The 13,922-nt window shown below is 36.5% G+C and overlaps 1 protein-coding gene across 4 annotated transcripts in view; it reads right to left on the reverse strand.

Annotated features, from left to right (window-relative positions):
• Positions 1-4,145: 4,145 nt before the first annotated feature.
• The window catches only part of LOC123502600 (cAMP-responsive element-binding protein-like 2), a 14,714-nt gene continuing 4,937 nt past the window's right edge, over positions 4,146-13,922 (reverse strand). Inside the window, exons 1-4 of one of the 4 annotated variants that reach the window (XM_045251760.1) lie at positions 12,761-12,907; positions 11,865-11,940; positions 11,358-11,479; positions 4,146-4,722 (exon numbers count right to left, since the gene is read on the reverse strand). In XM_045251760.1, coding sequence (XP_045107695.1) covers positions 4,624-4,722; positions 11,358-11,479; positions 11,865-11,940; positions 12,761-12,892 — 429 coding nt within the window. In that variant the 5' untranslated portion in view covers positions 12,893-12,907 and the 3' untranslated portion in view covers positions 4,146-4,623. Of the gene's footprint in view, positions 4,723-11,357; positions 11,480-11,864; positions 11,941-12,177; positions 12,332-12,553; positions 12,662-12,760; positions 12,908-13,922 lie in introns of those variants that run through there. The other 3 variants (XM_045251761.1, XM_045251764.1, XM_045251763.1) reach the window with 3 other exon arrangements.

A 13,922-nucleotide genomic window follows, 5' to 3' on the forward strand; every position in this document is an offset into this window, starting at 1 on the left:
CCTGTTACTTTGCCATTTGTCAATTGGTTTAAAGTTACTTACATGTCACCATGATAACCAGGTTCTAGGTGGTTACACGAAAGATGTGCTTAGGTGGTGATATGGGCCCTAACATGGGTACCATTATAAATAAAATTGCTTGTGCCACTAATGGGTGGAAGCTGAACAACACTTCCAATATTCTTCAGGTTACCTACAGGTTCTATAGGCCAAGAAATGGAAAAAGAAAAAAAAGTAGGGAAGAGATAGATAGACAAGACCTGGTATCACTGATGGAGGATAGAGGTAGGCAAACAAGAGGACATTCCAAGAAGAGTAAGAAATTCAGTGTTTGAGAACCATTATAATGTTTAGTGTTTCACACAAAACGGTGAATATTTGGAACGAATTGAGTGAAGAGATTGTACCAGTAGAAAGTGTGCACAAATTTATGGAAGAGTTCGATAAATATTGATATGGAGACAGATCACCGAGTCCTGCTCGAACCCTGTAATATACAATTAGGTAAATACACACTTTTTTTTTTTTTTTTTTTTAATGGCCTATAGCACCTGTAGGCATACTTGAAGAGTATACGTAAGAAGCGCTGTTAAGCTTCTGCCCATTAGTGGCGCAGGCAATTTCATTTATAGTGGTAACCATATTAAGGCCCATATCACCTGTAAAGTGCATCTTTGGTGTAACCACCTAGAACCTGGGTATCATGGTGACATGTAAATAACTTCAAACACTCAACAAATGGCATAGCTTCAAAGCGTTATGTGGTGGGATTCGAACCTATGCGTGGACATCTGCCCAATCCCACACTCACCACCTTATCCACTACGCCACTGCCTCTCTAACTATGAGGTGTGTATGAACCCTATACTGTACAACTAGGTAAATATATAGTTTCTCTCTCTCTCTCATATATATATATATATATATATATATATATATATATATATATATATATATATATATATATATATATATATACATAGTGAATTTACACACTTTTTCTTTTCAGGTATTCATCACAGGAGAGGTAAAAAGGTGGAAGTGGATCAACCAAACACCATCAAGGTATACAACACCCACATAGGCAATGTAGACCTCCTAGATAATGTAGTGATGTGCTATGCTGTCAGAACTTGCACTTGAAAGTGGCACTAGATGTTTCATGAATGTCTTTTTTTTTATCCAGTCCTGGCATCTTTATTGCAAGGTCGGAATTGTGTTTGGTATAAAGAACAATGGAAACACCTCTCTTGAGCTTTATTTGGTCATTGTGTAGAAACTAAAATAATACTTTCTTGTCAGATTTATGATAAAGTTCAATCTAAACTGGAAAAATATTTCAGTAATAAATAAAAAATATCTTGTGATATTGCTAAGTTAGATTTCTTAAAGAGCACACATTTATTCCCAAACAGTTATTGAGGTTCAATAAATTTCACAATATGCATATACAAATTTTCAGCATTTTCTTTTGTTTTCCTAATTTGTATATTTCATTTTATTTTATTTATTTTCTTTTTTTTGTAGGAATAGTAACATAACATAACATAACATAAATAATAGGATAACAAAGGGCCACCAGGGCCCATCTAGGTTATCCTGTTTCAGTCGCACAGCGACCTCGTCATCAGTACTTAAAGATACACTTACAAGTACACAATACATTATATACTAATTCTAAATATTTGGCCCATTAACAGGGCTAAGTCCTGCAGCGAAATCCTCTACAATCTGTGATCCCCATACATGGGGATCATGTCTTGTTTAACTATAATAAATTTCTTATAAAAACTATCATGCAGCGCTATACATAATTATAAATCAAAGAAATTTAAGTGCTTATCTAATCTGTTTTTAAACATTGTCAAACTAGTGCTATTTACAATCCTCTCTGGCAATGCATTCCAGAAGTCTACCACCCTATGACTAAAGAAATATTTTCTTATATCTAACCTGCAGCCTTGCTTTCTAATCTTCCTGCCATGATTTCTAGTCCTATTTCCCTCCTCTAAGGTAAAGAAAGATCTCGCACCTATGTAGTTTGTATCTGAGAACATTTTAAATAACTCTATCATATCCCCTCTTATACATTTCCTCTCAAATGAAAACATGTTTAATTCCTTTAATCTATCTCTATACTCCAGGCGTTTTAATGCGGGTATCATCTTAGTTGCTCTTCTCTGAACTGCTTCTAACATGTTGATATCCTGCCTATAATGGGGTGACCAGGCCTGTATGCAATACTCTAAATGGGGCCTAACATAGGAATTATATAAGCTATGCACCACTTCCTTACTTTTATAACTAACATTTCTATTTATAAAACCCAGGATCCTATTTGCCCTATTTCTTGCTTCTAAACATTGCTTTGAAAATTTCATAGTCCTGTCTATCACTACTCCTAAATCCTTTCCTTCCTCTACTGCCTCTAGCCAACATCCCTCCATCTCATAGCTAAAGTTTGTGTTGTCTTTACCTAAATGCATAACCTGACACTTTTTAGAATTAAACTCCATCTGCCACCTGTCTGCCCATGCTATCAGCCTGTCCAGGTCTCGTTGTATTCTGTAATTGTCCTTTTCACCCTGTACTGCACATGCTATCTTAGTATCATCTGCAAACTTTGATACTTTGCTACTAATTCCTATATCTAAATCGTTAATGTACACCAAGAAAAGAAGAGGTCCTAGCACTGATCCTTGGGGTACCCCACTAACCACTTCCTTCCACTCAGACATTGCCCCATTTAATACTACTCTCTGTTTCCTATCAGAAAGCCATTCACTAATCCAATCAACTAACCTACCCCTATCCCATGTAGTCTCAATTTGTACACTAGCCTCCTATGCGGTACCTTATCAAACGCCTTGCTAAAATCTAGATATATAACATCTATGCTATTTCCATCATCTAACTCCTTGGTAATATATTCTAAGATATCGAGCAAATTTGTAAGACAGGACCTCCCTGATCTAAAGCCATGTTGGGTATCTCTAATTAATCTATTCTCATTTAAATGCTCCCAAATACTACCCTTAATGATTTTCTCTAGTATCTTACATACTATACTAGTTAAACTGATCGGTCTATAATTATTTGCATCATCCTTCCTACCTTTTTTAAATATTGGAGTAACATTAGCTAACTTCCAGTCCTGAGGTATCTCAGCAAACCTAAGTGATCTTTCAAAGATTAACTTAAGTGCTTCAGAAATACTGTCTACACCCTCTCCAAGTACTCTGGCATGTAGCTCATCAGGACCACTAGCTTTCCTATCGTCTAGTTCAAGAATAAATTTCCTAATAATTCCCGGTTTTATATCAATATTTTCTAAAGCTCTTAAACTACTCTTCACACTGTTTGTAACAGGATTTCCTATTCTTTCCCTAGTAAATACTGAAGAAAATTGTTCATTCAATAATTCTACTATGTCTTTATTTTGATCCACTACTACATCTTTTCTGAGTGGTCCAATCCTATCCTTATTTCTTTTATCACTGACCTTGTAATAACTATATAATGTTATGGGATCTTTACTCCCAGCTCTAGCTAGTTTTATCTCTGCCTGCCTTTTACTTTTTTTTATAACCTTACTCAAATCATCCCTGACCTGTCTGTACCTAATCAAATTTACATCTTCCCCACTTTTCTGCAATTCTCTATATGCCCTCTTCTTCTCTCTGATCTGTCTACCTATCTCGTGAGTCCACCATAATGGCTTCCTGTTTCTCTGCCTTATATCTTTGTAAGGGATACACTGCCCACGTGTACTTTAAAGGATGTGCATGCTTTCCTAATTTATGGATGTAATTTCCAAAAATTTCTTTGATTTTTATTCCTTATCCCATAGACACCATTTGTATAAAAAAATCAAAGGGGATCTATGACTGGGCATGAATAGGTTAACATTGTTTTGATAGTGAATTGATGAGGAAATTTTGTGCTATACATGTATTGACTCATTAATGTCACTATGATCTAGCTCGTCTTCAAAACATTATTTTGACCACAGCCACCTTTCAATACCTCTCTTCATTTAAGATTGCAAGCATTACCAAACAGTGAGTGGCAGACTACTCATTGGTTGTACTTCAAGGTCACAGACAAATTCATGACACATATAGGGTGTAGATGAAACTTTTGGGAATTGTTTTAACTTTTATTTGGTATAAGAATTTAAACATTCCAATAATAATGTAATAATAAATGCTCAAATAATTTTATACTTAGTTTGGCATTAGTAAATAAATCTAACACCAAGATGATTGTGAAATGAAGGATGAATGACCTAATGAAATGAATGAATGCATGAATTCTACATGGTGATCAAGCAATTTAATTCTATAATTATGGTTAGCATTAAAAAAAAAAAAAAAAAAAAAAAAAAAAAAAAAAAAAAAAACCTAAAAACAAAATAAAGGGAACCTGTCAGCAAGCAGATCCTGTGACGGCAGCAAGCTGGAGGGCAGGACACATCTCTCCTCACCACACTTATCATATAAAGAATTACATTTTACTTTAGATCATCAGAGTGAGAACACTGAGCTTAAATTTCTAAAATACCAACAAGATGACTATCCTTGTAATTAATTAGTCTGAACACACTAAGCCCCAAATTTTACTCTATTCTTTCTCATTTTTTTTCACTTTCTCATCCTCTATCAGTTTTAGTACACCCTCTGGAACCTTGCCTTCGTCGAGTTCTTTGGACCACACTCGATACTGAAAAAGATAAAATATATTGCTAATGTAGATATAAAAGAAAAAGGCCATTTCATTAATACATAAGTTAGTAATATATATATATATATATATATATATATATATATATATATATATATATATATATATATATATATATATATTAGTAAAACCCTGTTTAGATTGAACTTGAATAAGCTGGATATTGGATAAGTTGGACACTACGTTTTGTTCATGTTCTATCCTGACTGCACCATAGGCATTTTTTGCCCTATGATTGAATAACCTTAAGCCATTCTTATAATACTGGGTAAAATACCACTGATAGCAATTTCATCATTTGAGTCAATTGAAGAGTTGTCAAAGCCGTTCATGACGTAAAATGGCTGTGTGTGCCATGGCACTACCAGCACCAAGATTGGTGTTTACACAGCTGACTTGTCAAGCACATGGCAATGTCTCGCTAAGCTTTCCTTTACTCTGTATACCTTATTGTTGCCTTTGTAATTTTACCATGGCTTTTAAGAGTAAGATTGTGTCTGAAGCTGAAGGTGCTATTGGTAGCAGACAAATTGGCTGTTATACAAGACCATCATGAGGTTTTGCGTGTGTGTGTGTGTGTGTGTGTGTGTGTGTGTATACTTACCTAGTTGTAGTTTTACAGGGCCTGGCCTTTATGCTCGTGTGGCCCCGTCTCCATATCTACATTTATCCAATCTTACTTTAAAAGTATGCACACTCGTTGCAGACACTACTTCTTCATTTAAACTGTTCCACGTCTCAATACATCTCTGCGGGAAACTATGTTTTTTAATATCTCTCAGACATCTTCCTTTTCTCAGCTTTTTACTATGCGATCTTGTACTTCGGATGTCATATTCCTCTCTCAGGATCAGTTTCTCATTATCCACTTGGTCCATTCCGTTGATCAATTTATAAACTTGTATCAGGTCTCCTCTCTCCCTTCTTTGTTCCAGGGTTGGTAGATTCATAGCCTTTAGTCTCTCCTCATATGTCATCCCTTCAAATTCTGGAACCATTCTTGTAGCTATTTTTTTGTAGCCTCTCCAATTTCCTTATGTGTTCCTTTTTATGAGGGGTCCACATTACTCCTGCATATCCCAATCTGGGTCTTATTATAGTACTTATCAATTTCTTCATCATTTTTTTGTCCATGTAGTGAAATGCTACTCCAATATTCCTTAGCAAATTATGTTTCTCTAAAAATTCTATCAATATGGCTTATTGGTTGATTGTTTTCTTCCATCGTCACTCCTAAGTCCTTTTCCTTTTTAACTTTCTCCAGTTCTACTCCATCTCCCATCTTATAGATTCCCACAGGTCGTCTTTCACTCTTTCCCATTTCCATGACATGGCTTTTGTTCATGTTGAATTCCATTTTCCCACTTTTTACTCCATTCCCAGATCTTATTTAGGTCTTCTTGCAGTATTTCACAATCCTCTTTTTGTTTTATAACTCTGCACAGTTTTGTGTCATCTGCAAACAGATTTAAGTAGCTGTTCACTCCTTCTGGCATGTCGTTAATATAAATGAGGAAAAGTATTGGTGCCAATACTGACCCCTGTGGCACTCTGCTTTCTACTGCTCTCCATTTGGACTTCATATCTTTAACTACCGTCCTTATTTCTCTCCCCCTCAAATAATTTTCTATCCATCTCAATGTGCTTCCTTTTAAGCCACCCTTCTCCTCTAACTTCCATAGTAATCTTGCATGTGGCACTTTGTCAAACACCTTTTTTAAATCCAAATAAATACAGTCAACCCATCCCTCTCTCTCTTGTACTCTATTAACTATTCTAGAATAGAAACTCAATAAATTAGTTACACAAGACCGTCTTTTTCTAAAACCAAATTGGCTATTTGATATTAATTTGTTGTCATCAAGGAATTCGATCCATTGTTTCTTTATTATTTTTTCACACATCTTGCATATTACATTTGTTAATGATACCGGTCTGTAATTTAAAGGTTCTTCCTTCCTTCCACTCTTATATATGGGAACCACCTCAGCTCTTTTTCCATTCTACTGGTACTGTTCCATTTTCTATTGAGCATTTTATGATGTTGTATATAGGACTTGCTAGTTCTTCCCTACATTCTTTCAGTATTTTGCCTGAGACTTCATCTGGTCCCATTGCCTTCTCTTCATCCAGTTCCTTCATTAACTCTTTAATTTCAAGCTTGGTTACTTTAATCTCTTTCATATAGATTGTCTCTCTATTACTCTGTGGCCTCTAAAATTTGGATTCCTTAGTAAAGACTTCCTGGAATTTTTTATTTAATAGTTTTGCCATACTTTTTGGGTCTTCCACCATCCCGTTCTCTCCTTTTCACCTTTCTATTGTTTCTTTTTGCCTAATTTTTCCATTTATGAATCTATAGAACAATTTTGGTTGCTCCTTACATTTTTTGACAATGTCCTTTTCGAAGTTCTTTTCCTCTTCCTTCCTCACCTTAACATTCATTTCTCGCTGCCTTGAAGTTTTCCTTATTTGCTGGATTTCTATTTCTCCTCCACCTTTTCCATGCTCCATCTCTTTTCTTCTTTGCCCTGGCACAACTTGCATTAAACCAATCTTTCTTTCCTTCTTCTTTAGGTCTATATTTTGGAACATATTCCCTGACTCCTGTTTTGCATATTTCCAAAAATAAGCTATATTTGTCTTGCATTGTCTCTGAGTTTTCCATCTCCTCACAGTCTACGTTTTTAAAATAGTTTTTGAGATTCTCAATATCAGCCTTTCTGTAATTTAATCGGTCTCCTTTGTATGAATCGTCTCTATCTTCTTTTCCCTCTTCTATATCTATTTCTAATATTGCATGTGTGTGTGTGTGTGTGTGTATTTTACCTAATTGTAACATACGGGAAAAGAGCTATGCTCGTACTGTCCCGTCTCCATATCTACTAATGTCCAGCTTTTTCTTAAAATCATGAATATTCCTTGCGTTGACCACTTCCACGTCTAAACTATTCCATGCTTCCACCCTTCTATGAGGGAAGCTATATTTTTCACATCTCTCCTATAAGTGGCCATTTTAGTTTTTCCCATGCCCTCTCGACATTCTTTCATTCCACATACACAGATCTTCCCTATCCATTTTTTCCATGCCAATCATCACTCTGTATATTGCTATCAGGTCTCCCCTTTCTCTTCTGTTTTCCAGGGTCGGAAGTTGCATTCTGTTCAGTCTGTCTTCATAAGTCAAATCTCTTAAGTCAGGCACCATTTTTGTTGCAGCCCTCTGTACTTTCTCTAGTTTCCTTATGTGTTTCTTTAAGTTCGAGCCCACTGTATTGTTGCATATTCAAGCCTCGGTCTTATCATTGCAGTAATTATTTTCTTCATCATTTCTTCATCTAAATATACAGACGCCACTCTTATGTTCCTCAATAAGTTCAATACTTCTCCAATTATTTTGTTTATATGTCTCTCTGGCGATAGGTCATTGGTAATTGTCACCCCAAGGTCTTTTTCTTCATGACTGGTTTTATGTCTTCATTTCCTATCTTGTACATACTCCTGATTCTTCTTTCACTCTTGCCAAACTCTAATTTCTTGCATTTTGTCGTGTTGAACTCCATTTGCCATGTACAGCTCCATTTCCATATTCTGTCCAAGTCTTCCTGGAGTAGTTCGCAATCTTTGTCACATCTCACTTTTCTTAACAATTTTGCATCGTCTGCAAATAGGCTCACATAACTGGACACCCCATCCACCATGTCATTTATGTAGACTGCAAACATTACTGGTGCCAACACTGATCCCTGTGGAACTCCACTCTCCACCAAGCCCCATTCTGATGGTCTGTCCTTAATTATTGTTCTCATTTCTCTTCCTACCAAAAGTCTTCCATCCATTTTAGTAAACTGCCATGCACTCCTCCTACCATTTCAAGTTTCCAGATCAGTCTCCGTGTGGTACCTTATCAAAGGCCTTTTTAAATCCAGATATATTCCATCAGCCCAACCATCTCTTTCCTGTATTACATCTATCACCCTCGAATAGTAACATATCAGGTTTGTCGTGCATGAACGCCCTTTTCTAAAACCAAATTGACACTCACAAAGTATGTCATTTTCTCCAAGAAGTCTGTCCATCTATTCTTCACCACCCTCTCACACATCTTAGCTACCACACTTGTAAGTGACACTGGTCTATAGTTCAATGGGTCTCTCTTGTTACCTGATTTATAAATTGGGACAATGTTAGCTCTTTTCCAGTCTTGGGGCACTACACCTTCCCTTAATGAGGCATCAATTACTTCACAAACTTTTTCTGCCAGTTGCTCCCTGCATTCTCTTAAAATCCATCCTGATACCCCATCAGGTCCCACAGCTTTTCTCACTTCTAAACTCCCCATCATATTCTTGATCTCCTCCACAGTTACTTGAAACTCCTTCATAATCCCTTTCTGTTCCATTACCAGTGGTTTGTCAAAAGCAGTCTCCTTTGTGAATACCTTCCGAAAGCATCCATTCATAGCCTCTGCCATTTCCTGGGATCCTCACTGCATACTCCATTTACTTCTAAACTTTCAATACTTTCTCTATTTTTGATGTTGTTGTTCACATGTCTGTAAAAAAGCCTTGGTTGGTCTTTACATTTATCAATTATATCCTTTTCTTGTTTCTTTCTTTCTTCTCTTCTAATCAACACATATTCATTTCTTGCTCTTTTGTAACTTTCCCACTGCTTAATCCGTCTTTTCCTTCTCCACCTCTTCCATGCATCCTCTTTTCTTGTTCTAGCCTTTTCACATCTATCGTTAAACCAGTCCTGCTTTCCAACTTCTCTATGTTGTCTTATTGGTACAAATTTTTCTCACCTTCTTTGTATATTTTTATAAATTCCTTCCACTTTTCATTTGCTCCCTTAGCACTCTTGAATTTCATCCAATTTGTCTCTTGAAAGAATTTCTTTAGGTTTCCAAAATCTGTCTTGGCATAATTCCATCTTCCCACTTTATATTCTTCATTTCTTCTAGATTTCTCTTCATCTATCACCTTGAACTCCAAAACTGCATGATCACTCTTTGCTAAAGTGTGTGTGTGTGTATTTACCTAGTTGTAGTTTTACAGGGCCTGGGCTTTATGCTCGTGTGGCCCCGTCTGTGTTTGTGTGTTTGTGCGCACACCTCGTAACTAACATTTAATGGGAAGACTGGCCAATACATTTAAAGAATCAGATGAAATATTAATGTTTCCTGAGAAGTCAATGCAGTCAGATAAAGGCATAAAATACAAGCTATACTTTAATAGCCTAAGAGATGGGGGAGTGAAGAGATGATGAAGTATTATTTAGGTGAAGGATGAATTGAAAGCCAAAGTAAAAAAAATAATGAAAGCAAATGCTCTCAAATTGAGAATTGGTAGTGGAATGCAAAGGAAGGAAAAAGATAGAGGATATGATGCTATGCTTATCCAATAAATAGATGTGATATGAGGACTGCAATATCAATTCATGTCATAACACAGTAACAATGTAAAATATTTTGTTACATTAGTGAAATGAAGAAAATCTGTATTATGCGATTCAAACAGAAGAGTTTGATGAAAACAAGAAGCTACACATGTACATGGCTGGGTTAAAGCATGGTCTAAGTAAATCATGCTTTCACTACAATCCTAAATTGGGATAGATATGGTGACATGATTAACTTTTGTAATGTCTCCTATATGATATAGGTACTTATAATGGAAGATACTTCCTGTTAAGATAATTTCATTCAGTGTGATTTCTTGCTTCAAATACTCTTCTTAACATTGTAACAAAATTGTCTAAATTCTTCAAACTATATATACTTTAGGTCAGTGGTTCTTAACCTGGGGACGTGGGTGATTTCCAGGGGGGGCACGAACCTCAGGTGAAAAGTAGAAGTTTTTCTATTTATGGGTTATTTTCATGACAAGAGCATGGGCCAGTACTGCAAAGATAAGCTTATAAAATAATGCAAAAGTATCGTTGTCACTAACTCTTGTTTCCAAAAGTTTCCCAGACATACCATTTTTCGTATATCTATGTGAAACTGCATTTTCTACGCTCGTTGCTATCAAAACCAAGTACAGAAACCGCCTGAACGTTGAAGGGGACTTCCGTTGTGCACTCTCAAGCATTCGACCATGTATTCAAGATCTGGTAGCTAAGAAGCAGTGTCAAATATCTCACTAACCATGTATTCAAGATCTGGTAGCTTAGAGCAGTGTCAAATATCTCACTAACCATGTATTCAAGATCTGGTAGCTTAGAGCAGTGTCAAATATCTCACTAATGTAATTCATGCTTAGTAAATGGACTAAATAGCCATTTTTTAAAATTTTCTTTTTAAATCTGGGAGTGAAATTTGTCTATAGATGCAAGGGGGGCATGGATGGAAAGAGCATTTTCTAGAGGGGGCGTGGTAGTAAAAAGATTAAGAACCACTGCTTTAGGTGTATATGGGCATAATGAACAAAGATAAAAAGTTTGCAACCATAATCTTAGATGAAGACTACCAATTTACTAATGCTCAAGATGGATTAAGGTTACATCATAGTTTTAAAACCCACTTGCAAAGTGTCAAGGATACCAACTTCAGTCAGAGACAAAAGTACTTCTAACATGAAATTACACTACTATTTACCAAGAAGACTCACCTGTTCCAGCTCCCGGTGAAGGGCAATAACTGCTTTCTCTCTATTTGTCACCAATTCTTCAAGATACTGGTAACGTAGCTTCTTACGAGCACGACACTCCCTTGCACTCTGCCGACTGCGTTCTGTAAATTGCCATGAATATGGTAACTGCAACTCATTTAAGTACTCAACTTCATATGATAAATAATTTCTTTGTAGCAATGTGGATAATAAACTGAAATCCAAGTAAAAAAATAGTTACACAAAATCGAGTTAAATACTGCAATAGGAAAGCATTATATATATATATATATATATATATATATATATATATATATATATATATATATATATATATATATGTATATATATATGAAATGTATCTAATGTACATATAACTTAAGTGACATGAAACATAAACAAGACCATTTTCAAAATTTTTCTTCATTCTTCTAACATTAAATGTACCGGGTAATATGATAAATGAATAATCTGTCAAGTTAAATAAGTACACCAAATATACCATACCTAGTTTAGCCTTCATGTCAGACTTGGCTTTACGGCCTGGCTTCCTGCCTCGCTTTGTGCCTTCCCGCTTGCTGCCCTGAAGATAGAATAAAAAGAAAGGAAATTATACAATATTATGCTGTTGTACATGATCAACTAAGCAAAATGTTCCAAGGATATCAGATAAGTAGGTAAAAAGCGATGGGTGAAAATAGCCATGAGTACCAATAGTATTAGGTTCTGGTGCCCGTTATGAAATAAAAATAATAATAATAATAATAATAATAATAATAATAATAATAATAAAATAAATAATAATAGGTAATGTACATACGTACGTGCTTCCATAACGATATGCACCGAAGGTAAACATCGCTGTTAGCTCAAAAGAAGCATTTCACTTTACATTGACAATGATTAAAAGAATCTCACTCGAAAGCATCAAGCACTGCGTCATGGGAGAACAAATGTCATAAACCCAAGATAAATTACACATAATAATGGATAAAACTTGGTATGAATCAACATACTGTGCTACTTTTACTACTTGCACTGTATCACGGTATGTGGGCGTATTGGATATACCACACAGCGGCCACGCAACGCGACGCGGCGGAAGTCCAGAAACATGAATCTCCCACACAAAATGTTATCGGCCCATGTGGCTATGAAACCCGAGAATGAGAGTGATGGCAGAGTGTACTGCGCACCAGCCGTCTTGCAAGCACTTCATCGACTCGCCGGCACCTCCTGTCACCTGCTTCCTCCAGCTTCCCGTTAGCGTTAGGGCCGTATAGGAGCATCTCACCCTCGACTGATGGTTATTTTAAATGGTCCGTTCGGCCCGTCACTATTCTCCCAGTAGACAAGGGGTCCTTCATAGAGCAAGTTAAGAGCTGAGGTAGGATACGTCTTACCTCGCCTGAGCTCCGTCGCCGACAAAGCCTGGCATCGTAACTACGCACTACCCGCTGACACCCGCCGCAAGACGCACGCCAACCACAACCCTGCAGCCACACGCCAACCAGCACTACACACACACTTTCCATTGTATTTCTCTCACGTCACACTTTCCACATCTTCAGTTCTGGGCTCAAACTGTCCTCTATTTATCACTTCAAGAGAAAACAATACACGGTTGATAAAAAAGTAATTCCATCAGACAGTCTGATGGAGGTACTGTTAAAAGTCGGTGTGTTGAACATAAAGGCCATTATTGTGTGCCAGTGGCAGTTAGCGGTGTGCTTACTCGGCCCACGCCATTCAACCCACGATTTGTCAAATTATGTATAGCTCTTAAAATTCGTTCTAGATATCAATTAACATTTCAAAGTTCATACAATTTATAAGCATACCGATTGCCTCCGCAAGCATAGTTAACATAAGCAAGCTCTGTACTCTAAAAGAAAGGAAAAAGAAGTTAACAAAATATACGCAGTAGATATGCAACTTCTGCGTCTCATTTGAAGTATCTTCCCAACCATTACATCGAGAACTGAGAAAACCTAACGTGGCACACATAGAACACGGATATTAGTCAATCAACATAGAAACTGAAGAGTGAGGAGAAGGGCAGCTGTAGCGGTATTTGTGAGAACAATTATTTTCCTCCATGTTAACCGGGTTTGACATTGCCATCTACATATCACTAATTTTTATCGTGTTACTTACGGTAGTTGCATATCGTTCTGGTAGTAAATTTGCATTTGAAAGCTCGGTCAACATACAGTATTCCTCCCATACGAATATAACAGTATCCATCGTCAAGTTAATAGGGAGACGTAAGAAATCTTAAAAAAAAAAAAAAAAAAATCTCCCTCCTCAGTCTGGAGCAGTGAGGAGGCCGTGTCATTGGGGCCGCCGCCTCCTGCAATGGTCTGGAAATCCGCACTTGTCTCCTAATTTATGACAAGCTACTGTCAATATAAGGCCATAGAGAATGCTGAAATGATGGTTATTTTAGTACGTACATTCACTGACTGGATGTGATTATCTTCTAACCTTACTACTCGTTGAGTCGTTATTTTAACTAAACCTCAAAATGTGTTCTTAAAAGTCAAAGCATTTATATGTGAGTGA

This window comes from Portunus trituberculatus, chromosome 12 (assembly GCF_017591435.1).
Source record: "Portunus trituberculatus isolate SZX2019 chromosome 12, ASM1759143v1, whole genome shotgun sequence".
Classification (NCBI taxonomy): Eukaryota; Metazoa; Arthropoda; class Malacostraca; order Decapoda; family Portunidae; genus Portunus; species Portunus trituberculatus.